The following is a 27,221-nucleotide window of genomic DNA, read 5'->3' as shown; positions in this document are numbered from 1 at the left end:
TAAAGTTTTAAGAGTTCAGAAATCAATATTTGGTGGAATAACCCTGGTGGTTTTTAATCACAGTTTTTTTCATGCATCTCGGCATCATGTTCTCCTCCACCAGTCTTACACACTGCTTTTGGATAACTTTATGCTGCTTTACTCCTGGTGCAAAAATTTAAGCAGTTCAGTTTGGTGGTTTGATGGTTTGTGATCATCCATCTTCCTCTTGATTATATTCCAGAGGTTTTCAATTTGGTAAAATCAAAGAAACTCATCCTTTTTAAGCGAAATCTTATTTTTTCCAGAGCTGTTTATACAGTATATACATATATATACTGTATATATTGCCTGTGTGTGGAGGGAGAGATTTCGTCATTGTGGCCTCTGTGCTCTGTGTGTGTGAGTGTGTGTGTGTGAGTGTGTGTGTGTGTCCCTGAGGGATGCTGGGCTAATAAAACAGTGTTGATAAAACCACTGACCCTGACCCACACACACACACACACACACACACGCAACGCAACCAGTGTCAGAGGTCAAAATCATTCAGACAATGATGTGACTCTTGGCAACCATAGGGTGGAGACACGTGTGTGTGTGTGTGTGTGTGTGTGTGTGTGTGTGTTGGATAGCTGTACTTGAGTGTGTCAGTTCTTCAAGTTCACATGTGATTTATTACAGATACTACAACTGAAGGCGTCTCATTAATTTATTACACTGTAAAAACACAAATCTGTCATTTAATACACAGTAATTTGTGAGTTAAATTAACTTATATGTTAAATTAGAATAAGTGTGAGAATAAAACAGGCTGAGAAAGAGATAGAGAGAGAGAGAAATACAGGAAAAAAGGGTGGAACAATACAATGAAGCCATTGTTTTTAGTGAGGACCCTTCTCTCTCTACTAAGATGATCTCCTTCACTCTTTGCTCCGCCCACCAGGAAAGAAAAGAGGAAGATCAAACAGACTTTAACCCAAAGTTCAAGAGTCAAGAAAGGTGTGATTTTGAGAACCACAAGAGATTTCCCGCCTTTTTTGAGCTGGAAATATCAGATATTTAACAGAAGTGGTGTCCTAAAGACCCCTTTGTTTCTCCTGATTAGTCATATCTCCTTCAGCAGATATTATAACCACATAAAATATCTTATTTATAATCGGATTGTCGTAATAATGTCTTAACAAACTAATATTTGGCTAATTGTTCTTATTCCCCTCATTGAATAGAGTGTGTAATGGCAATTTCATCCACTGGGGGCAGTGTGATAAAAGGATATCACTGTCTAAATGCTATTTAACTCTTTAGTATATCACCCTGTTATAAAATTTTATATGAAGTTATGAAGTTTGCAGTGATGATAAAGTCCACTGGGGGCAGATTTGTAGTTAATTTTGTCTGGTTACCTCATGTACCAATTCCTCCAGTAATCAGTACACATCAGTAAAAATATTTAAAGTACTTTTTGAACTATAAATATTCCCAAAAATCGAGACTGCACCTTGTGTATGAATTCTACCAGTCAGGTATTAAGGAGCAGTAAAAGCACTCCGCTAAAGTACAGCGTTATAAGGGTAAGTTTTGAGTGAAGTTTCTCCAGCACTAAGGCTGGGTGCAGCAGCATTAGCATTAGCCGCTAACCCCCACTATCTTTCGCCGTTCAGAAGAGAGTATTATCAGACTGTACTCTGTGTGTTTACTGTGTTAAAACAAGCAACATGGCATTCACACCCCGCTAGCACTGCGGTTAGTGACTCATGCTAATGCAGCTAAATCCAGCCTTAGTGCTGGAGAAACTTTGCTGAAAACTCACCCTTAGACAAAATCTAAGCTTGCTGTAAATAAACTGAAGCATTTTACTCCAAATAAACAGCTTTCAGGAGAGAAATCTGTGTAGATTTACATCCAGCTCTCGTTTAACTTTAAAAGAAAATGTTTGTTTTTTTTAAGAATTACAGTTTTGTTTACTTAGGCGCTTCCCCTAACTTCCTTCCCCATTAGAAGGGAAACATGGTGACACCCTTGCTCACTTTGATGTAGGCATCCTTACTAGCGTCGCTTAATTGGTCTTATAATCCGGTGCACCTTATAGTGCAAAAAAAAACAACATCTTTAAGTTACATACTGGATACAGTGTGGAGCAATAAGGTGCGGTACCTAGTAACCATATCAATGAAAATATATATACATTCTATTGGGAAACCAGGTTATGTGTGACACAAGCAAAGCCCTCCTGGAACCCATTGAGATTGCGTTGATGATCTGGGGTAATTTCCAGACCACCAGGATTCTCCCCAAATAAATTCAATTCTCTGTGGATTGGTTTAAGATATTAGAGGCAGGACCGGATGTCCAGAATAGTCACAGTTAGATTAATGCTGTTTAAATGTGTAGTTTAATGCTGTCCTTCAGCAGCCATTATAACCACATAAAATATTTTTTTTATAATCAGATTGCCGTAATAATGTCTTAACAAACTCATCTTTGGCTAATTGTTCTTATTCCCCTCGTTAAATAGAGAATGGTGGAATTTCATCCACTGGGGGCAGTGTAATAAAAGGATATCATTGTCTAAATGCTATTTAACTCTTTAGTATATCACCCTGTTATAGATATTAGAGGCAGGACCGGATGCACAGAATAGTCACAGCTTGTTTAATGCTGTTTGAATGTGCTGAAAACTTTCTGCTTCTTCTTGCACTTCGTTGGGGCTTTCAACTATTCAATACGTAATACTAACTTATAGTTAAGGTTGAACTACTTTTAAAGCTGCATACAATTAAAACTGGAACTAAAACCATATTTAGTTTTATAGAAAAGTTATTTCATGCCTAGAATTGTAATTATAATTTAGGCTTACTAAAAGGGTTAGTTCAAGAACATGAAATGGAAAAATTGCTAAATTGAGGATCCAGGAACCAAATATTACAAAGAAAATGCATTTTGGTAACAGAGTACATTATAAAAGTGTGTAATCCTCCTGCCACAGAATACACATGTGAACACAGTGTTTAAATAATGAATTATGTGTTTAATATTTGATATAATTTAGGGGTTGGATGTGAATTCTATACGCTAACAGCTCTGGAATTTGGTTCTCGGAAATGAGATCATGACAAAAAAGGAGAAAAGGAATATTTATAGCCTTTATCTTGGAGAATCTTTAAAGAATATCACTGGAATTCAGATGAAATGTTCTATTGTTCTGGTGAATCTGGTGAAAACGCCGGGCTCTCAGCCCATTAAAATCAGCTCTGGGAGCTTGGTGGTTCTCAGGCTGGCATGAGCTCGTGTGAAAGAGCTGTTGTGTAAATCCACACTGTGTGAAATTCCCGTCCGGAATATCAACTGAATCTGAACATGGTATTATTATGGTATGATATGGCTCTGATTAACGCTGTGCTGTTTTTATCTGCAGGTCCGGCGAGCAGTAATCTGGTGGCTCAGGAAGCCGTGAGGAAACAGGCCACCTTCCGTAAACCAGTGGTGGTCAAACCCCCAGAAAATCTCCCCAGTAAGAACCAATCACCTTCCATCATTAATTCCAATAAAAAAAGTCTTTACAACCCGTTCACCAGCTTAACTTCCACCAAACACCATCCACCAGCAGCATCCACCAACAAACACCATCGAACACCAGTATTCACCAACAAACAAACAACAAACAGCAGCATCCACCAACAAACACCAGTATTCTCCAACAAACAAACAGCAGCATCCACCAACAAACACCAGTATTCTCCAACAAATACTAACAAACAGCAGCATCCACCAACAAACACCAGTATTCACCAACAAACAAACAACAAACAGCAGCATCCACCAACAAACACCAGTATTCTCCAACAAATACTAACAAACAGCAGCATCCACCAACAAACACCATCAAACACCAGTATTCACCAACAAACAAACAACAAACAGCAGCATCCACCAACAAACACCAGTATTCACCAACAAACAAACAACAAACAGCAGCATCCACCAACAAACGCCAGTATTCTCCAACAAATACTAACAAACAGCAGCATCCACCAACAAACACCATCAAACACCAGTATTCACCAACAAACAAACAACAAACACCAGCATCCACCAACAAACACCAGTATTCTCCAACAAATACTAACAAACAGCAGCATCCACCAACAAACACCATAAAACACCAGTATTCACCAACAAATACTAACACCAGTATTCCCCAACAAATACTAACACACACCAGCACCCACCAACAAACACCATAAAACCCCAGTATTTACCATCAAATACTGGCAAACAGCAGCATCCACCAACAAACACCAGTATTCACCAACAAATACTAACAAAAAGCAGTGCCCACCAACAAACATCACCAAACATCAGTATTTCCCAACAAAAAAAACAATGAACAACTGTGAAAACTAGAATTTTCCACATCATTCTCCACCAAACACCACTATATTCCACCAAACACAGTTATCTTCTTTAAATACCATCGTTTTTCACCCAAACATTATCTTTCTCCACCAGACACATTAATCATATTATTATATATAAACAAATATCGTATTCTTCTAAATAACCATCCAGCATAATTCTCTACCATAAACCATCGTTCTCCATCAACCAAAAATATAATTTCCCACTAAACACTATTATTCTCAACGAAACATAATTGCTCTCCACTAAACTATACCAGTCTTTACCAATCACCATTCTCCTACCAAACACCATGGTCCAAACTCCACTTAACACTTCTGGTCTTTCACAAGCACCACCTTTCTCCACCAATAAACACCATCGTTGTCCACAAACAAACACTATCACCACCAGCAAACATTATAATTATCCACCAACAAACACTATTAATTCTGTACAAACAAACATTATTCTCCACCAACAAACACTATCATTATCTACCAACAAACTTCATCATTATTTACCAACAAACAATTATCAAACACCATAATTCTTCTCCACCCAACACCATCATTCACCAACAAACACTATAAACCAGACATGATGAGTCTCCACCAAATGCTAACATTCTTGATTGAACACCATTACTCTCCACTAAACTATAACAGTCTTTACCAATCACCATTATTCTCCACTAAACACTTCTGGTCTTTATAAGCACCACCATTCTCCACCAATAAACACCATCGTTGTCCACCAACAAACATTATCATTATTTACCAACAAACACCATCATTATCCACCAACAAACAATATGTCTTACCACACACCATAATTCTTCTCCACCCCACATCATCATTCACCAACAAACACTCCAAACCAGAAATTATGACTCCCCACCAAACACTAACATTCTTGACTGAACACCATCATTCATACCAAACACCATTCCTCTTCAGTAAACTATACCATTCTTTACTGAAACCATGCTCCTACCAAACACCATTCCTTTTTCCACCGAACTATACTAGTCTTTACCATTCACCATGCTCCTACCAAACACCATTCCTTTTTCCACCGAACTATACCAGTCTTTACCATTCACCATGCTCCTACCAAACACCATTCTCCACTAAACACTTCTGGTCTTTCACAAGCACTACCATTTTCCACCAATAAACACCATCGTTGTCCACCAACAAACACTATTTATTCTGTATCAACAAACACCATCATTATCCACCAAACACTCTAACCTGACATTATGACCAAACACTAATATTATTGATTGAATACCATCACTTACAACAAACACCATTTCACTCCACTTAACTCTTCTGGTATTTACCAAACACCATCATTCTCTACCAAACACTACCGAACTCTAGTATTCAGACACTGCAGCACATTCTGGAGACGTCCATTGTTTCCAGCCCCTGTAACCCAGTGGTTTCCCTGTAGGTAACACTGGTGTTTATGGTGTAATAAAAGTCACAGAGTTTAAAGGGTTAAAGTTTAACAAACTTTTAAAGCATCAGTAAGACTGATTAGGTATTGAGTGACGGGGGAGATCTCCTCGTCTGGGTCACTCTGAGAGTTATTGATTAGCCTGATTAGGAACAATCAATAAAACTGTTCACTTATCTACATCCTTTCTCTATCTCTCTCTTTATCTCTCTCTTTTTCTCAGGTTGTCTGAACTGCAGTCGTATCACAGCTCTGACTAATCGGCTCAGCTCTCTGGAGGCGAAGGTAATGTCTGTCTCACTTTTTTTGTGCAGCTTGATTTAGGGCGTGTCAGGGTGTCTTTGCTATCGTAACGACGGGAAAAGTACACCTTGCTCGTCTCGAAACGCAAAGCAAATGGCATTTACTAATTCTCTAAATTAATCATGGTGAAGTTATAAACCAATCCGAGCGTCTCTTGCTTATCATTCACTTTAAGAGTCAGGTGAGCTCTGACTTTGGTGGATTGCTATTGTAACGGTGCAGCTACCTGGACGTGTCCAACAAACTCTTCTCAGCAGAGGAAACTGAGCTGCTGGTTGATGCTGTGAAGGAGCTCCAGCAGCTCATTTACGGGAACAGCAATGTTATTTTATTTACTATTCTGTTTATTGTTGATGTAAAAGTTGTGATGCCAACATTGCAATGATTGTCTGACTGTTGGCGTCTGTCTAGATTGTATTCAGTCAGTGGAGCTCCTGTTTTTTCTGTTACCAAGATAAACAAGATAAAACTCCAGAAATTTACCTGAACACACCTCATTTCATAACCAGAACACCACCCCCATCAGTGTAGATATATTCAGAAGCACAGCTGCTATTTAAACCAGTCAGGCAGTAAGAGTGAAAATAGACTTTTGACAGGGTGTAAGATAGCAATGAGCATCATGACACAATTTTTAAGTCTTTCGAAAAGGAAAAAATATTTTTATTACCCTTAATTTCAGAAGGAACATTGTATTAAAGTTGTCCCAATACTCTCTCTCTCTCAGGTCCAGCTCCTCTCCGGCCCCGCCTCTCACGGACCCTCCCAGTCTAAAGGTGGAGGTGACCCCGACTCCTCTGCCCTCATGGGGGCGCTGCCTGCTAGAGGAGCTCCTGGAGCTCAGGGTCCTGCAGGTATGGTCCATTCTCTTTACATCACGTTGAGAAAACTAAGTTAGATTTTTCTCCTGAAAACTGTTTATTTGGGTGAGTAAAGCACTTTTCACATTTCCACTAAGGCTGAGTGCAGCAGCATTAGCATTACCATTAGCGGCTAACTGCCAGTGCTTAATGTGTTTAGCTGCAGATGCTAATGCTGCTCCAGCAGTGATAGCCAGGGTTAGCAGCAGGCTACAGGCTGATAATACTCACCTCTGAACGGCAAAAGAGCTAGCGCTTGGCGCTGTTAGTGGCTAATGCTAATACTGCTCCAGTCTCAGTGTTGGGGAACTAAACTGAAACACCTTTATAATGCTGTACTATATAATACTCCTAAATACCGGGGATTTTTGGGAAAATTAAAGGATTTTAGATGCGCCTTATAGTGCAAAAAATATGGTAAGTATGACAAAAGTGCAAACACAAAAGAAATATATGTATATATATATATATATATATATATATATGTACTTTTATTAGTATATATATATATATATATATATATATATATATATATATATATATATATATATATATATATATATATATATCCTGTATACTGTGTGTGTATATATATATATATAAATACTCTATATACTGCACCAGAATACACTGTACTTAACATACTGAAACAAAAATGTATACTACAACACAATATGTTCAAGTAAATAATATACACTACATACTATATTGAAATATATTGTACTGTGCATACTTTAGCAGTATATGCTATATATACTGAATTATACCACAGTTAGTGCCGTTATCAGCCGGTAATGCACTGTAACCGAAGCTCTCCATGTATTACTCCGCCACATAATGTACAGGTAACCTAGCAACGATGCAGCAGCGCTTACAAGCCAAACAGAGCAGCTACAAACAGAGCAGAGTTTTTATAACCAAACAGATCCTATTTTCTCCTCCTCTTTAACTCAAAATCTTTTAATGAACAGTGATAATGGAACTGTGGTATAATACACACAATACAATAAAATACAATAATAATTACACCAGGTTAGCGCTCTGTATGGTGTACAGGGCAGTTCTGCTGGTTTATGTGTAGCAGTTTTATTCGCAGTGCTTTAGCTTAGCGCTGATTTATGCAGCTTCTCTGAAAACACAATATTTCTGTCAGCTTTCCGCCCCCCCCCCCAAACCCCCCAGCTCCCTCTCCGTAACCCCCTCTGGTCTGGATCCGGGCCCGCGCTTGGCCGGGAGTTTTCTCCGTGTTTTCTCTTGGCCTTTTTCAGCAGTGTATCCTTTTACAGCCAATTACACTCTCCCCTTCATTAGCCAATCGCTTCGCCCGGATAATCCTATTGCTGTTCGGCATTGTGATGAGCAGCGGACACGCCCACGGCCCTGTTTATCTTTACACACAGATGCTGGGGATTTTGGAGGGTACGGGCCGGAGGAGATTAGCCGAAATTGAAGCTGTGTGTGTGTGTGTGTATAAGTAGAAGTGTGTGTGTGTGTGTGTGTGTGTGTGGGGGCTGTTTTTGTTGGATGGGATTGTTACCGTGGCACTGCACTCAGCAAAAAAATAAGAACATCAAGGTTAGCAGGGTTTTCAGCTAAGCCCCCTCCCTCCGCCGCACCGCATCGTCCCCCCACTCCCTGCACGATTCGTCTCTGTGACCTAGAACCGCTTTCCCATAATGCAATATTTCACCAAAACACACACACACACTGCACAGAAATCATCATCATCCACACAGCCCAGAATAGCTGCAGAGTGTGATCAGGGACTGACCTCTCCGTACTCTCTGTATAATAAAGCGTTTCCTGTAGTGAAAGTGTGCATCCTCACTGATAAATAGGTGAAAAAGTCATGAGCCAATCAGAATTCAGAATACAGTGTAAGTATTTAAGAGCATATAATGGATGTGGAAAGGTTTATATTCAGTTGCGCAGAAGTTTGTTTGCTCAAAATGAAAAATTTAAATAAAGATTCTCCATCGAATTCATGAGTTTGAATATGTTTGGCTGGGATGAGTGCATGGATAGAGTGTATGCAGACAGACTGGTGGATGGATGGATGGTATCTTTATTGAAGGGATGGTATGAAAGATGGACAGATTAATGAATGGATAAAAAGACAGACAGTTGGATGCATGGATGGATGGATGGATGAATGAATGGATGGTGGGATGAATGGATGGATGCTTCCAGACATAGGCTTATTGTATGGATACTGAAATAGATGGTATGATGGGTGTAAGAATGGATATATAGTTGGATGGATAGATTGATCCATGGACAGACAGACAGATGGATGAATGGATGGATGGTATCATTATTGAATGGGTGATATGAAGGATGGACAGACTGATGAATGGATAAGCAGACAAACAGTTGAGTTATGGATAGATGGATGTATATATAGGCTTATTGTATGAATGCTGAGATAGATGGTATGATGGGCGGAAGAATGGATATATAGTTGGATGGATAGACTGATGGGCAGATTGATGGACAAACATACAGCTTGACGAATGGATAGGCAGAAAACAGTTGAATAGATGGATGGTTAGATGGGTGGATGGATGAATCTATCTATCCAGTGATCTTACCTTTCCATACATTCATCACACTATCTTTCCATCCCCCTATCCTGCCAAACTCATGCAGCTATCATCAACCTGTTCATAGTTCATACTGTCCATCTATCCACCCATTCTTCAAACCATGCATCCATCAGTCCATCCAACCACCAAATCCGTTCATCCATCCAATATATCAATATATCCATCCATTCATTCAATGATTCTATCTGATTCCTTAACTATACTTAAATATATTTAATTATTCTGTATTATATATGTTATATGAATCACACACAGCCGTTTATAGAGAGTGTATGGTGTGATTTCACTCAGAGAGAGCAGAGTGTGTATCAGTTCACAGTGTGGGATCATGGGTGGGATTATGGGTGGTCTTCTGCAGATGAATGGGTTTCTATGGCCCGTGAGTGTGTGTACTGGACCATTACTGTTGATCTCATCCGGTCACTAGAGATCAGTGCAGGACGTCCCGCTGGTCGGAGCTCTGCATTTGATTTGTGCCGTAAAAAGTTTGGCGTGAGAATCTGATTGACGTCAGAAGTTCAGCTTCAGGTTCTGAACTGAGGAGCTCATTCTGGACTCTGGACCTCAGCACTGGTCCAGGGTCAGCCGTTAGCATTAGCATCGGCCATTAGCATTATTGATTAGATTCAGGCGATCAATAGAATCTATCTGAAGTATGAAGAAAGTTCCTGATAGGGTTTTTCTTTTGTTTTTTCTTTTGTAGGCCCACAAGGTGAAAAAGGCAAGGATGGCACGCCTGGCAAAGATGGTGAGTTATCATCAAATTTAATAGCCAAAATATGTCACTCACAAGATAACATCTCACAACGTATAGCATAACATACATACACATAACTTTAGCATAACATACTTTTGACTCCTGAGCTTCTGTTTGTCTCTGCAGGTAAACCAGGTACTCGGGGTCTACCTGGGCCGAAGGGTGAAGCAGGTGTGAGGGGACCCTCAGGTGTTCCAGGAACAAGAGGAACATCTGGACCAGCAGGTAAGCCCAAGGCCACACCCCATAGAACAGAAACAGCTATAGCAACCACCTGGAATACCATATCAACAGCTTAGTAATAGTTTAGCAACCCCGTAGCAACCTCCACATAGGATAGTATATCAACTGCTTAGCAATAGTTCACAACCCATGGCAACCACCACCTAGAATATCATTTCAACTGCTTAGCAGCAATATCGCAACCCCATAGCAACCATAACTTGGGATACCATATCAACTACTACTTAGCGAAAGCATTGCAACCCCATAGCAGCCACCACCTGGTATACCATATCAGCAGCTTAGCAGCATTATTGTAACCACTTAGCAACCACGACCAAGAATACCATATTAACGTCTTGCAACAGTATAGCAACAACATAGCAATTTCTTACAACAGTATAGCAATCCTATTGCAATTACCTGGAATATCAAAATATTTCAAAACCATAGCAACCACCTGGAATATCACAATATTTTAACTCCATAGCAACCACCTGAGATACCGTATTAATACTTAATAATATAGCAATATTATATACCATATAATAATAGCAATAATATAGCGACCCCCTTTCAACCATAACCTGGAATACCATAGCAACAGTTTAGCAACAGTATTGCAACCCCATAGCAACCATAACCTGGTATACCTTATTAACTACTTCACAACAGTAGAGTAACCCCATAGCAACCATTACCTGGAATACCATATCAGCTGCTTGGCTTAGTCGCAACCCTACAGCCACCATAACCTGGGATACCTTATCAACATTTTACAACAGTATAGTAACCCCATAGCAACCATAGCCTGGAAAACCTTATCAACTTTTAACCATAACTTGGGATACCCTCTCAATTACTTTGCTGCATTATCACAACCCTACAGCAACCACCACCTGGAATACCATATTAACTACTTAGCAGATAACTTGGGACACAATATCAACTACCTTGCAACAGTAAAGTAACCCCATAGCAACCACCACCTGGAATACCATATCAACCACTTAGCAACAGCATTGCACTTAGAAACATCATTTTAAGCATCACCTGCAATGCCATATCAACTTCTTTGCAGCATTATCACAACCCTACAGCAACCATAACCTGGGATACCTTATCAACTTCTTACAACAGTATAGTAACCCCATAGCAACCATAACCAGGGATACCTTACCAGCTTTTTACAACAGTATTGTAACCCAATAATAACCGCCTGGAATATCAAATTAACAGCTTAGTGACAGTATAGTAACCCCATAGCAACCATCAACTGGAATAGCATATTAACTACTTACCAGCATTTTCGCAACCCCATAGCAACCATAACTTGGGATACCCTCTCAATTACTTTGCTGCATTGTCACAACCCTACAGCAACCATCACCTGGAATACCATATTAACTACTTAGCAGATAACTTGGGACACAATATCAACTACCTTGCAACAGTAAAGTAACCCCATAGCAACCACTTAGCAACAGCATTGCACTTTGAAACATCATTTCAAACATCACCTGCAATGCCATATCAACTTCTTTGCAGCATTATCACAACCCTACAGCAACCATAACCTGGGATACCTTATCAACTTCTTACAACAGTATAGTAACCCCATATCAACCACCTAGGAATACAAGAAATAAGCTACAGTTTCCCAGTACTTTTTAGCGGTAAAAATGAGACTGTGAAAGTGTTTTTCCCCTGTAAACAGCTGTAGTAGATGTGAATAAGTCGGTACAGAGCCTCTGGCCTCCATGGTGGACAACTTCCCAGATAAACAGATATCCGCGGGGCAGAGCGTGTCACTTCCTGTCTGCATAGCTGATGCATTACAGCGGAATGGGCAGGACGGTCATGTGACCACGGCTGGCATTGTTATGTGGAGCTGAGATGACTGTACTGTAATAGTTATATCTTATTTCTGACTTTATTTTTGTAGTGAATAATGTGTGTTAAAGTATTTCCGCAAGTATTTCTCACAAGTGTGTGTGTGTGTAAGTGTGTAAAAGTGTGTAAAAGTGTGTGTGTGTGTGTTATTCCACTAATAGCAGCCTTTAGCTCCTGCGGATAGTGCAGTGATAACTCAGGAATGCAGCTTTTTCACGGTGCCGGCTCTTCCACCGTCAGCAGCACCGAACTGAGGAGGAGAAGCTGACTCGGCTAAAAACACTGCCTGCCAAAATATTAGTCCTCAGCCTGAAACACAGAACCCTCCCTTCATCCTGCCCCTCTCCCGCTGTCCCCAGACTTTAGGTCGTGCACCACTTTGAAATAAAATATAAAACATCAGAGACGTACGATAAGAGAAGAATGCGAGGAAACACCCATCATAACCGTGATCTAATCTAATGATCTGATGGCAACGAAACACTGTGGGCTCTATTTTAGCAAACTGTAAGTCGTTGTGCATTGTGCATCGTGCAGCTTGCTTTTTAGGCCGTGTCAGTGTGTCTTTGCTGTCGTAACGACGGGAAAAGTAGACCATGCGTGGCTCGAAACTTGTGGCACAAAAAAGGCATGTACTAATTCTCTTAATTAAATAAACCAAATGATGTGTTACTTACGTGCTCATCATTCCCTTTAAGAGTCAGGTGAGCTCTGACTTTGACAGATCGCTATTTTAACGACGCAGCTACCTGGACGTGTCCAACAAATGCTTCTCAGCAGAGAAAACTGACCTGCTTGTTTAGACACATGCCTGAGTTGAGTGGAGTTGATGCCTGCCAAGATCCCAATGAACGTCTGACTGTTGGCGTCTGTCTGGGTTGTATTCAGTCAGTGGAGCTCCTGTGTTTTCTGTTACCAAGATAAACAGGCAAAACTCCAGAAATGTACCTGAACACACCTCATTTCCAGAACACCACACCCATCAGTGTAGATATATTCACAAGCAAATCACTATGCCATTTACAATGGTGAAACTCCTCTCAAAACTGACTGAAAAATTGAGCTTGAAACCAAACCGAAACAAATTAATGCGTTTTGTAACTTTTTTCATAATTGGCTAAATTAAACAGCCTATAAATGTATTGTTTAAGATAGTGCCCTTATTCAGTTTAAATTCTTCTGTCTTTTAACTCGTGTCAAACATTGATTTTCAGCCAAATATGTTCAATTGGCAAATTTTCTGTGCATTCCTACAATTTTTCTCCATTCTGATGTTTAATATACCCTATTTTTCGCTCTCATAGGATTATAAGGCGCATTATGCGACATTAGTAAGGAACAGGGGTGTTTCTAATTCAGCAGGTCTTGCTGCTGGGTGGTGGTGGGCAACTAAGTTAAGTAAAGCTAAGCTAAGTAAACAAAACTGTAATTCGTAATTAGGACATTTTCTTTTAAAGTAAAACAAGTGCTGTTTGTTAATTTACACAGATTTCTCTCTTGAAAACTGTTTATTTGGGTGAGTAAAGCACTTCCGTTTATTTACAGTAAGCTTAGATTTCCAGATATCATTTAAGGCTTGGTGCAGCAGCATTAGCACTTTAAGCTAGCGTTTCATCTCACATAACTTGTTTTACCATGGTAAGCACGCAGACTACAGTCTGATACACTCAACTCTGATTGGCAAAAAAGCTAGCGCTTAGCGAGCTTAGCAGCTAATGCTAATACTGCTCCGAGCTCAAACGAGTGCTGTTTGTTAATCATCAGAGATTTCTCTCCTGAAAACTGTTTATTTGGGTGGGTAAAGCGCTTCTGTTTATTTACAGTAAGCTTACATTTACAGATTTCCATTAAGGCTTGGTGCAGCAGCATTAGCATTAGCAGCTAACCCAGGGCACTCTCAGCTAGCAGTTCGTCCCACGCAACTACAGCCTGATACACTTAACTCTGACTGGCAAAAGAGCGAGCGCTTAGCACGCTTAGCAGCTGACTGGTAAAATTCATACATAAGATGCACCGGATTATAAGGAAAATTCAAGGATTTTAGGTGCGCCTTATAGTCCAAAAAAAACGGTAATTATGTCCTGAAGCTCTTTTCCACTCCTTAAAGAGCGCCCTCTAGTGTATAAACAGCTCAGTCTTGATTACATGCTGTCAGTTCTGTTTAAAACTACTCTGATTGAACTCGTTCCACTTCTAAAATCACTCCTAGCAGCGGCGTCCCACAGGACTCCAGCCTGAACACAGCCTTATTATTATCATAACCGCTGAAGTATTGCCTCAGGTGGTGATATGTCTTTTGTCAGTGTTCTGATTGGCTGAAATGGATCTGTCTGACCTTTGACCCGTCCGTGGGCCCCTGCTGGGGTTTCGATGAGCTTTTGAGCTCCGTTGACTCCGTGGCCCTGTCTCAGATCAGCGTGAGATATGTATACACAATACCCCCGCACTTATTTCTTCCATATGGCCCCAGCTTTATTATTTTCCTTAGACAGACCACACGTTTTTAAAATCATAAGTGTTTACTGTACATCGGGGAGTTTAGCGGAGCGGCGGGGCGTTCTCTCGCTCCGCTGGCTTCTCTCAGATTTGCTAAAATGGGCTGGAAAGAAGTTGAGGAACATTTGTTCATTTAAAACAATGATACATTTAATATACAGTACTTAACCCTTTCAGACCTGAATTATCTTCAATGATAAAAATTGTAAGAATGCTGTTTTTCTTTCTGTAATGCACATACTCAATATAAAATCTATATAGCAAAAATAAATCCAAATAACTGAAATATTTAATCCATAAACATGATTAAAACATTATTAAAAAGTGTTTGAAACACATTAAATTAGTAAAAACTTGCTGTTACTTTTCCTTAATGGCTCCTAGTAGTACTACTGTTTTTCCAGTGCAGTGGGCGGGGCCAAGCTACTGTTAAATTGTTTTTTAAACTTGGTCATTGGCTGGTTCATGGTCTTTACTGATGGGAAAACTATTAAAAATAAAGAAAATACATAATGCCATTTATAATATATGCAAAGGCTAATTTTATTCTAGGGTTTGATCATATTCAGGGTCCAGTTTCTGGCTTAAAATTAGCATTGTGCTTTTGTAAAGAAAAACACCAGTATCTAAATTTTAATCATAATTTTAATTGATTAATTACATACTATTATCGTGATTAATCTGATTAATTATTTTAATCGATTGACACCTCTAGTATTTACCCTAATGAGAGAATAATAGATGAACGGTTCTAAGAAGCTGTATTATAGCAGTATGAGCAGAGTTCTCTGAAAACAACAGAATCATTTGTTATAGTGTGTGTGTGTGTGTGTGTGTGTATGTGTGTGTATGTGTGTGTGTGTGTGTGTGTGTGTGTGTGTGGTATAACCCTGAGTCAGCACAGTATTAATGCATTTATTTCCTGGAGAAGGGAAACAGGACACTATGATTAATACACTCATTCACACGTACACACACACACACACACACAGTGTAGTATATATTACTTTGTAGGATTGTTGGGGCAGTAATGGAGTGTGTATGAGTGATGTAGTTCTCAGATCCACTAAGTTTCAGATCATTAAAGTTCATATACATTAAGGGTACATTTTTGAGGTTCTTTAACTGAAGTTAAAACTAAAGCTTTAACTGAAAAAAAAAATCATTAAGGTTCATTAAGGTTAATCATTGAGTTTTAGATCCTTTGAGTTTCAGAGCCATTGAAGTTCAGAGCCATTGAGGTTCAGAGCTATTGAGTTTTAGATCCACTGAAGTTCAGAGCAATTGAGGTTCAGAGCTATTTAGTTTTAGAGCTGTTGAGGTTCAGAGCCATTGAGGTTCAGAGCTATTGAAGTTCAGAGCCATTGAGTTTTAGAGCCATTGAGGTTCAGAGCCATTAAGTTTCAGAACTATTGAGGTTCAGACCCATTAAATTTTAGAGCTATTGAGGTTCATAGCCATTGAGTTTTAGAGCCATTGAGTTTTAGAGCCGTTGAGGTTCAGAGCTATTGAAGTTCAGAGCCACTGAGTTTCAGAGCCATTGACTTTCAGAGCTATTAGGTTCAGAGCTATTGAGGTTCAGAGCTATTGAGTTTCAGAGCTATTGAGGTTCAGAGCTATTGAGTTTCAGAGCTATCGAGTTTTAGAGCCATTGAAATTCAGAGCTATTGAAGTTCAGAGCCATTGAGGTTCAAACCTTTTGAGCTGTAGATCCAATAAGTTTCAGTTGCATTGAGTTTTAAATATTTTAAGTTTCATTGAGTTTCAGTTTCACTAAGGTGTTCATATCCATCCCAGCTAGCATGAATATTTGCCCCTGGCTCAGCTGATATATTGCATGATTGGTCCAATTCCTATATTATACTTGGCAACCGGGGTTTTGGCACATGCTGCTGAGCATTTGGCCAGAATCAGACCCAGATTCAAACCAGAGCCGAGCCGATGCAACTGTTCTGCCCGGAAAAGACTGTTTTCTGTCTTTTGCTGAGGTTGAGGTTAAAGTGACTGATTTTCAAGTACATTAAATTCTATTTAAGTCTATTTGAATCTATTTTGCTGTAGAAGCAAAATACCAATACCATTATTGTATCACTGTGCAAATATTAATGGACCTGAGTGTATATAAGTGTATACCTGCATGCATGCACACCATATCTATATACCATATGTATACATACACCATAGTGCATACATAAACATACATACACACATACAGTATATACACACACATATACAGTATATACACACTCACTGTGTTTAATTTATTACTCTCTGGAGTCATTAATGTGCTCCGGCATTTAGCCCAGTTTATTTGAGCTTTCTGCTCTCTCCACACACACACACACACACACACACACACACACACACACACACACACACACACACTCACACACACACACACCTTCATCTGTTAATCACAGCCCACACACACACACACAGATATCCTGCTGCTCTCATTAACTCACTTCCTCAAACAGCCAAGTATCGAAACTCAGCACCTCGTTTACCTCCCTCCCTCCCTCTCTCCCTCTCTCTCTCTCTCTCTCTCTCTCTCTCTCTCTCTCTCTCTCTCTGACAGTGTGTAGTATTTCGTATTTCTCTCAGTCTCTCAGAAAAGAACAGTGTCCTATAAATGTGCGCTCATGGAAGAAAACGAGAGAGAAGGAAAGAGAGAGAGAACAGAAGAGAAAGGAAAAGAACAGAAGGGAAAAACGAACAGCATCAGCATCACAACTCCCTTATAAATAATTACAACGTATAACACAGTTATAGATATCTTATTCATTTATCTTATTTATTATGTATCTATAGGATTTACTTTTATATGTAAGATATGTTAATGTATATATTTTGTATATGTATTGTTATTTTTTATATTAACTTATTGGTTTATTGCTTTGGCAAAAGATGTTAATTGCAATTCATGCCAGTAAAGCTACTTTGAATTGAAAAATATAATTGAAATTTAGAAAGAGGGAGATAGATAGATAGAACAGAAACAGGAGAGAGAGAGCAGAAGAGAGAGAGAGAGAGAACAGAAGAGAAAAACAAACAGCATAACAACCTACATATAACACAGCATATAACACTGTTATTGATATCTTATTCATTTATCTTTTTTTTATTTACCTATATGATTTACATTTATGTGTAAGATATGTTAATATATTTATATATTTTTTGTATATGTTTTTCATGTTTTTTACCTTTTGTATTTTAACAGCTTGTTTTATTGCTTTGGCAAAAGTTTTAAATTGCAATTCGTGCCAATAAAGCTTCTTTAAATTGAAAAAATTAATCAGAATTTAGAAAGAGAGAGAAAGAACAGAAGAGAGAGAGAGAGAGATAAAGATAACAGAAGAGAGAAAGAGATGAAGAGAGAGAGAGAGAGAGAGAGAGAGAACAGAAGAGAAAGAGAACAGAAAAGAGAGACAGAGAGAGAGGGAGGGAGGGAGGGAGAGAGAGAGAGAACAGAAAAGAGAGACAGAGAGAGAGGGAGGGAGGGAGGGAGAGAGAGAGAGAACAGAAAAGAGAGAAAGAGAGACAGAGAGAGAGGGAGGGAGAGAGAGAGAGAACAGAAAAGAGAGAAAGAGAGACAGAGAGAGAGGTAGGGAGAGAGAGAGAACAGAAGAGAGAGACAGAGAGCGAGAGAAAAGGATAACAGAAGAGAGAAAGAGAGAGAGAGAAAACAGAAAAGAGAGAAAGAGATGAAGAGAGAGAGAGAGAGAGAGAGAACAGAAGAGAAAGAGAACAGAAAAGAGAGACAGAGAGAGAGGGAGGGAGGGAGGGAGAGAGATCAGAAGAAAGAGAGAGAGAGAGAGAGAGAGAGAGATGGTGGCTGGTTCTGGGGGTCTGTACTGCAGTAATGAGCGTCTGTCCCTCGTTAAGCTCCGGGTGAAATAATTGTTTTGTTTGCTGTGTTTCCTCTTCAGGCCCCCGGGGGCCACCGGGCCTCCCAGGAGAGAGGGGTCAGCCGGGGCCTCCCGGACCCCCTGGACCCCCCGGACCACCAGGGCCTCCCGCACCCATCCCTGAAGACAGTAAGTGCTTTCACTTCACATCCCTTTACCAACTCTACTCACAGCTCACAGCAACCACTGCTGATTAAACCACAGTATTCAGGAGGAAGATCACCAAGCAGAAATGCTGCAGGAACAATAAAGAATAGAGCATGTGTGGAGCATGGAGTTGTAGAGGTTCCTAATGTTCCTCCTGTGATAATCCATCCCATAATAACTCCAATATTCTCTATACACAGTAGCTGCAGATTGTGCGGTAGAGGTGATTATAGGAGTGTTGATAGAGTGCCTAATAGAAACACATGGGATAGTATCTTCTTGTCCTGCTGGAATAAAAAAAGAAAAAGTAGAGCCAGAAAAGAGTAGGATCTTGGTTTTCATGGTTTAATCTAGTAAAAAAAAAGTCATTTTTGTACAGAAGAGACAGTTACTCTAACAAAAGCCGGATAAACTCATTTTATTATCCTTGATTTCTGAAGAAACAATGCATTAGCAGGTGTCCCAATGCTTGTTTTGTCTCATTGTGAGCGTAAATAAAGCTTGTGTACAGGTTTGCATCCATGTAGTAATGGACATTTTGCGCATTCTTCTTATGTCACACCACAGCAACCATGTGGCAACACCTGAGCAACCACCTAAGACATTGTAGCAATATATACATAGCTGAAATGCTATATCAGACCCCCTGCAACACTATAGAGCCCTGCTAAAAATCTCAAAATAGCAATCACCTAGCAGTATTAATCACCATAGCAACCACCTAGCTCCCACTTGCAATGACATAGTACACAAGTAGGATCACCATAGACACTTCCAAGAATACCATACTAACCACTTGGCATACCATAGCAACCACCTAGTATCTTCTTGGAATGACATAGTACCTAAGTAGGATCGTCATAAACACTTCCTGGGATACCTTGTTAACCACTTGGCATCACCATAGCAGCCAGCTAGCAATTACTCAGAAGTAGCATAGCACCCACCTAGGAAACCCTAGAAATCCTCTAGAACACACATAGCAACATCATAGGAACCCTTTTGGATAACCATGCAACCACTACGCAACCCATACTAATAGCCTACCAACCATCTAGCAACACCATAGGAACCACCTGTGATACCAGAGCAATTGCCTAGAAACACCATAGCAACCACCTAGCAAAACCATAGCAACCACCTAGAAACCACATAGCAGCATCATAGGAACAGACATCAAGCAACACTGTTGCAACCACCTAACAAGACCATAGTAATGGCCTAGCAACTACTATACAACACTGTAGGAACCATCTGTGATACCAGGGCAATTGGCTAGCAACACCATAGCAACCACCTAGGAACCACATAGCAACATTATAGGAACCCTTTTAGATACTCATGCAGAAGACATCAAGCAACACGGTTTCAACCACCAAGCAACTACTTAACAAAACCATAGTAATGGCCTAGCAACTGCTATACAACACCTTAGCAACAATATCTGGAACCATATCAGCCATTTCTCATATCATAGCAACCATGTAGCAACTGCTTGGTAGTGGGAACCACTTAATCTGCACAACCTTTTAGTCCCAGGTTGTTGTTTTGTTGATGCTGCAGGGCTTCATATCTAGACATGGTGTCTAATCTCCACCAGACTCCGACCTCCACCATACACACACACACACACACACACACACGCGCACACACATACACATACACACACACGCACACACACGCACACACACATACACATACGTACACACACACACACACACACAGGTCAGGAAGTGTGGGAGATATAGGGAGGAGACGCAGTGTGTGTGTGTGCGTGTGTGTGTGTGTGTGTGTCTGTGTGTGTGTGTGTGTGTGACAGGCTTCAGGAGGTAACTCAGGCTAGACGTAGTCACATGCTGGGAAAAGACCTGTCTGTCTGATGCTGCTGATGATGTCACTCAACCACTTCCAGATGTGCACAGGCTGAAACAGCAGGGTGGAGGTGTGTGTGTGTGTGTGTGTGTGTGTGTGTGTGTGTGGGGACACATTGATTTCTTCAGAAATCAAGGCCGGTAATGGCGAGGTTGTCCTCTGTTTGCTTTGACTGTTCTGGGAGTGTCTCACACACACACTTACCACACACACACACATAAATACACTTACCACACACACACTTTTTTACAGCTTTGTAATCAGAACTGCACATCAGATGTTTCCATCTCGCATCTAGGCATCCACATAGGGTACCACAGCAACCACCTGGCAACACCTGAGAATCCACTTGAGACACCATCGCAGCTATCTAAGATAACATAGCAACTCCATAGCAACTACCTACTGTAGCATCACCATAGTCACCCTCATGAAGTACCACAGAAACCACCTGAGCCATTGTAGCAACCATGTAGGATACCATAGCATTTCCTAGCAACCACATACTGTAGCGACACAATAGCCAACCACATGAAGTATCACAGCAACCACCTGAGCCACTGTAGTAACCTTCCAGGACACCATAGCGATTCCCTAGCAACCAAGTCCTATAGCATCACCATAGCCACCCTCATAAGGCCACTGTAGAAATCATATAGGATACCATAGCAATTTCATAGCAACCACCTACTGTAGCAGCACCATTGCCAACCTCATGGAGTACCACATTAACCACCTGAGCCACTGTGGCAACCTTCCAGGACACCATAGCAATTCCCTAGCAACCACCTACTGTAGTAACACCATAGCCAACGCCATGGGGTACCACATCAAGCATCTGGCAACACCTGAGCAACCACCTGAACCACTGTAGCAACCATCCAGGATACAATAGCAGTTCCCTAGCAAATACCTACTGTAGCAAAGCCATAGCCAACCTCATAGAGTACCTCTGTATTAACCATATAGGATACCACAGCATTTCCCTAGCAACTACCTAGCAACACCATAGCAATCAGGATTCTACTGTAAGTATCAATATGGGCTTTTACTAAGCAGCATCTGTGGAGTACCACATCAACCATCTGGAAACACCTGAGCAACCACCTGAGCCACTACAGCAAGCATCTAGCAACGACCTACTGTAGCAACCCATCTAAACACATCATTGCAACCATCTAGCTACAACATAGCAACACCAGTGCCAACACCTTTAACAGCATCCAGCAGCAACCACTTACAGTAGAACACCATATCAACCAGCAACCAATAGAATGGAACAATAAAATGAGAAATTAAAAAACTAAAAAAAGATGCAGATCTTTCAGACCTCAAATAATGCAAAGAAAAACAAGTTCATATTCATAAAGTTTTAAGAGTTCAGAAATAATCAATATTTGGTGGAATAACCCTGGTGGTTTTTAATCACAGTTTTAATTTCATGCATCTTGGCATCATGTTCTCCTCCACCAGTCTTACACACTGCTTTTGGATAACTTTATGCTGCTTTACTCCTGGTGCACAAATTTAAGCAGTTCAGTTTGGTGGTTTGATGGCTTATGATCATCCATCTTCCTCTTGATTATATTCCAGAGATTTGTAACTTGATAAAATAAAAAAAATCTCTCTTTCTTTCTCTCTTATTTTTTTTCAGAGCTGTGATTCCTTGTTTTTTCTAAAATTAAAGGTATTAAAAAGAGATTATCCTGCTTTTGTTGGAGTAACTGTTTTTTACTGAATAAATAAGACTAATAATATCCACTAGATATTAGACAAGTATTGCTGTCTACACACATTTGGACAGATTGTATCTACACTTTGCACCAGGCCTTTTCTATAAGGCTCATGGCCTGCTGTTATTTATGTGAAAGCAGCACCACCTATAGGCCAGCGGCAGTAACTACAGTGTCAGATTCAGTAGCTGCTGCATGTAATCATTATTACTCTGTATTTCTGTAATCCTGCAGAAGAGAAGAAGGACTTGCTCCTCTCTAACAGCTTCCCGGACCCCCGAGCTGCCCCTGCACAAGGCCCTCAGGGACCCCCGGGACCCACAGGTCAGTCCACTTTTACATATTCACTTTTAAATGCTGTATCAAAATCAAGAATTACAGGATAACTTTGGGTATTAATGGAATAAAGCCTATAAAAACAGGTTGAGAGGATCTGGGATGCACCATCGCAGTGTGGAAATGTGTATTATGGTCAGAAGGTTCAATATCTTATATGTATATATATTTTTATTATATTATTATTATATTTTAAACCATTTTTGAGCACATTGAGATCTTAGAGCTCCTTAAACTATATGCTACATAATACATTATAAAGGCACGTCTGCGGGAAAAGAGGGTAGAATGGAATTAGTGTATTTTTGGCAGTAAAATCTTACAGTGAATAACTGTAAGAAAAATGCATTTAAATATATTTTTAGCATTAAAATGAGTTTATACAACAGTTAGTTCCGACCTCACAATCTGATTGGTTGAGAAGTGATCTAGCCATGATGATATTTCGTGATAACATCACGGCCTTCTCACACTAAACTTGTATCACTCCGCCGACGCGTTGCCGAGTAACGGCGTATTTATACACACAGGACACCCGCAGCACAGCCGCACTAGCGCTCGCCCGCAGCACTGGCTCGTCTTTCGTGGAAAAAAGGGAACGAAAATCGCTCGGTTAATGCCGTCTTACAGCCAGAACGCTAACTTAACCAGCCAGACTAGGCTAAGCTAAGTTAATGCTGAGCTAAAGCAAGCTACGCTAACCTAACCACAGTCCAGCCGGCTAGCTAAAACCACCAACACCACCCAGCAAAACAAGCAGAAATGCTAAAATTCGCGGCTTTCACCTGAAGACGACTCCACGGAGCAGGAGAGGAGAGTATTAGCGTTATTTTACCCTCCTAACGTTACCATCTTCACTTATTCCCAATTTAGATATCAAGCTAACTTTCGTGGTGTTAGTCTGCCTGAACCATACACTGTATGTAGTTAAGTTGTGGTGGAACTACTTTTTGGCGGAAGGCTCAGTCCATATTAAAGCATATTCAAACTGAATTTCTTAAAGTTCTTTGATTTATTTTCTTTATTTATTAAGTAAAAAAAGAAACTGTTGCATAAAAGCAATAGAACACTCGAGGTCGTGTGTTATCACGAATAACATCACGGCTGTGATGATCTGCGACCGAATCACAGCCTCTCGTGTTCTATTGCTTAAATGTACTTAAATACATACTAAATGCAACCGCTTAGCAACCATCACAGACACTATAGCAACACCTTAGCAACCACCTATTAACGCTTTAGCAACCACTTAGAAACTACATAGCAACTAACTCAGATACCATTGCAACACCTTAGCAACCACCAAATAACCACTTAGCAACACCTAAGCAACCGCCGCATATACCATACAACACCTTAGCAAGCACCTAGCAGCACTTTAGCAACTGTCTAGAAACTACATAGCCTCCAACACGGATACCATATCAACACCTTAGCAACCACCTAGATGTTCTGTCTTGAAAAAAGTCTATAATTTACTGTGAAGCTTTAAGTGTATTTTCATATAATTGTTTTAGTTTGCAGTTTATATGCATGCACTATATTATATTGCATTATATTATTTTATTTTATGCTATTTTATTTATTTGGCCACATAACGAATATACTGGTATACAATTATACTATATTCCTGAAATTAATAAATTATTTTTCTGTTTTCCTATATCGCCAAGTATATCGTTATCAAAATATCGTGATATAATTTTAGAGCCATATCGCCCAGCCCTAGCTCCTAACGTTTTCTGACTTGGTTTTGTATAAAGAACCATTTATTATATTAAATAACGTAGCAGATTGTACTGATTTTAACCCCCAAGGTGTGAACTGCAGGTTTGAACAGTTTCTTTATCAGGTTCACATTGTTCTCCAGCAAATATTCCCCCCTGATCAGATCCGGTTACAGACGGCCGGGTCTGAAGTTCTGTAGAGGAGGAATTACAGCTCTGAATGCTCTGCAGGGGGAATACAGAGTTTCATCTGATTTCAGGAGTCTGGATTCAGGCCCGGCGTTTTCCCTGCATTATGTCTCTTCTGTACACATGATAAGTAATGATGGTGTATTATTACAGTGTAAACACTCTCGCCAAATCAAATCATCTCAAATCTGCTCAGCGTTTCTGATATCCCTCCTTCTGAGACCCTTATCAGAACATTATCAGATTATTCAGCCCATTTCTGGTAGTAATTTCATCTGTTGTGCTTGTTTAAGGAAATAATGCTGCAATAAGATCATTTACGGATCAGATTCAGTGACTGAAGCCAGCAAAACTGCTGGGAAATAGCTTAAAAAATACAAAGAAGTCTAATTTTAAGCAGTTTTTTTTATTTTTTTTTTATTGCATGTCAAATAATTGATAATCATGACAAAAAATCACTCCATATGCATGCACATTGTGTTTTTCTAAAATATGCAAAGCAAATATGCATTTTTTTTTTTCAAGAAGACCCAAACCTGAAATTGATCAAATTTATTTTCATGCAATTTATTAGACAAATAGATAAATGAAGAGCCAAACAGAATTTCAAAAAAGTGGTTTACACTAACTAATATTCACATTAATAAATCAATAAATCGGAGCACAATACTCACTCCTGTTATTGGCACTCACTCCTGTTACTGACACTCACTCCTGTTACTGACACTCACTCCTGTTACTGGCATTCAGTCCTGTTACTGACACTCACTCCTGTTACTGGCATTCAGTCCTGTTACTGACACTCACTCCTGTTACTGGCATTCAGTCCTGTTACTGACACTCACTCCTGTTACTGACACTCATTCCTGTTACTGGTATTTTTACATGCCATCCGTGTGTTGAGACAGTGTAATATGTGTGTTTTAACTAAAAATATTTAAATTTCAGAAATTATAATATATTATTTATCATAAATAATTTGAGTAATAATGTATAAATTGAGTAATTGTAATTAGGTAATATTGTATGCAGAAATGAAGTAAAGTTTACTAAAAGAAAGGATTGATTCAGTAAAAATAAAGGAAGTAAAGTTTACTAAAAGAAAGGATTGATTCAGTAAAAATAAATGAAGTGAAGTTTACTAAAAGAAAGGATTGATTCAGTAAAAATAAATGGAGTAAAGTTTACTAAAAGAAAGGATTGACTCAGTAAAATAAATGAAGTAAAGTTTACTAAAAGAAAGGATTGATTCAGTAAAAATAAATGGAGTAAAGTTTACTAAAAGAAAGGATTGATTCAGTAAAAATAAATGAAGTAAAGTTTACTAAAAGAAAGGATTGATTCAGTGAAAATAAATGAAGTAAAGTTACTAAAAGAAAGGATTGATTCAGTAAAAATAAATGAAGTAAAGTTTACTAAAAGAAAGGATTGATTCAGTAAAAATAAATGAAGTAAAGTTTACTAAAAGAAAGGATTGATTCAGTAAAAATAAAAGAAGTAAAGTTTACTAAAAGAAAGGATTGATTCAGTGAAAATAAATGAAGTAAAGTTACTAAAAGAAAGGATTGATTCAGTAAAAATAAATGAAGTAAAGTTTACTAAAAGAAAGGATTGATTCAGTAAAAATAAATGAAGTAAAGTTTACTAAAAGAAAGGATTGATTAGTAAAAATAAATGAAGTAAAGTTTACTAAAAGAAAGGATTGATTCAGTAAAAATAAATGAAGTAAAGTTTACTAAAAGAAAGGATTGATTCAGTAAAAATAAATGAAGTAAAGTTTACTAAAAGAAAGGATTGATTAGTAAAAATAAATGAAGTAAAGTTTACTAAAAGAAAGGATTGATTCAGTAAAAATAAATGAAGTAAAGTTTACTAAAAGAAAGGATTGATTCAGTAAAAATAAATGAAGTAAAGTTTACTAAAAGAAAGGATTGATTTAGTAAAAATAAATGAAGTAAAGTTTACTAAAAGAAAGGATTGATTCAGTAAAAATAAATGAAGTAAAGTTTACTAAAAGAAAGGATTGATTCAGTAAAAATAAATGAAGTAAAGTTTAATAAAAGAAAGGATTGATTCAGTAAAAATAAATGAAGTAAAGTTTAATAAAAGAAAGGATTGATTCAGTAAAAATAAATGAAGTAAAGTTTACTAAAAGAAAGGATTGATTCAGTAAAAATAAATGAAGTAAAGTTTACTAAAAGAAAGGATTGATTCAGTGAAAATAAATGAAGTAAATTTTACTAAAAGAAAGGATTGATTCAGTAAAAATAAATGAAGTAAAGTTTACTAAAAGAAAGGATTGATTCAGTAAAAATAAATGAAGTA

At 39.0% G+C, this 27,221-nt stretch overlaps 1 protein-coding gene across 3 annotated transcripts in view; it reads left to right on the top strand.

Annotated features, from left to right (window-relative positions):
- emid1 (EMI domain containing 1) overlaps nucleotides 1-27,221 on the top strand; it is a 120,255-nt gene that overhangs the window by 74,130 nt on the left and 18,904 nt on the right. For all 3 annotated transcript variants that reach the window (XM_022664729.2, XM_022664728.2, XM_022664730.2), the window contains exons 4-10: nucleotides 3,395-3,490; nucleotides 6,068-6,129; nucleotides 6,875-7,001; nucleotides 10,317-10,361; nucleotides 10,497-10,595; nucleotides 18,914-19,021; nucleotides 22,879-22,968. In XM_022664729.2, the coding sequence (XP_022520450.1) occupies nucleotides 3,395-3,490; nucleotides 6,068-6,129; nucleotides 6,875-7,001; nucleotides 10,317-10,361; nucleotides 10,497-10,595; nucleotides 18,914-19,021; nucleotides 22,879-22,968 (627 nt within the window). The remainder of the gene's footprint in view (nucleotides 1-3,394; nucleotides 3,491-6,067; nucleotides 6,130-6,874; nucleotides 7,002-10,316; nucleotides 10,362-10,496; nucleotides 10,596-18,913; nucleotides 19,022-22,878; nucleotides 22,969-27,221) is intronic.

Source organism: Astyanax mexicanus, chromosome 22 (genome assembly GCF_023375975.1).
Source record: "Astyanax mexicanus isolate ESR-SI-001 chromosome 22, AstMex3_surface, whole genome shotgun sequence".
Classification (NCBI taxonomy): domain Eukaryota; kingdom Metazoa; phylum Chordata; class Actinopteri; order Characiformes; family Acestrorhamphidae; genus Astyanax; species Astyanax mexicanus.
Note: the sequence above shows the minus strand (reverse complement) of the source record. Positions and strands in the feature narration are given on the sequence as shown.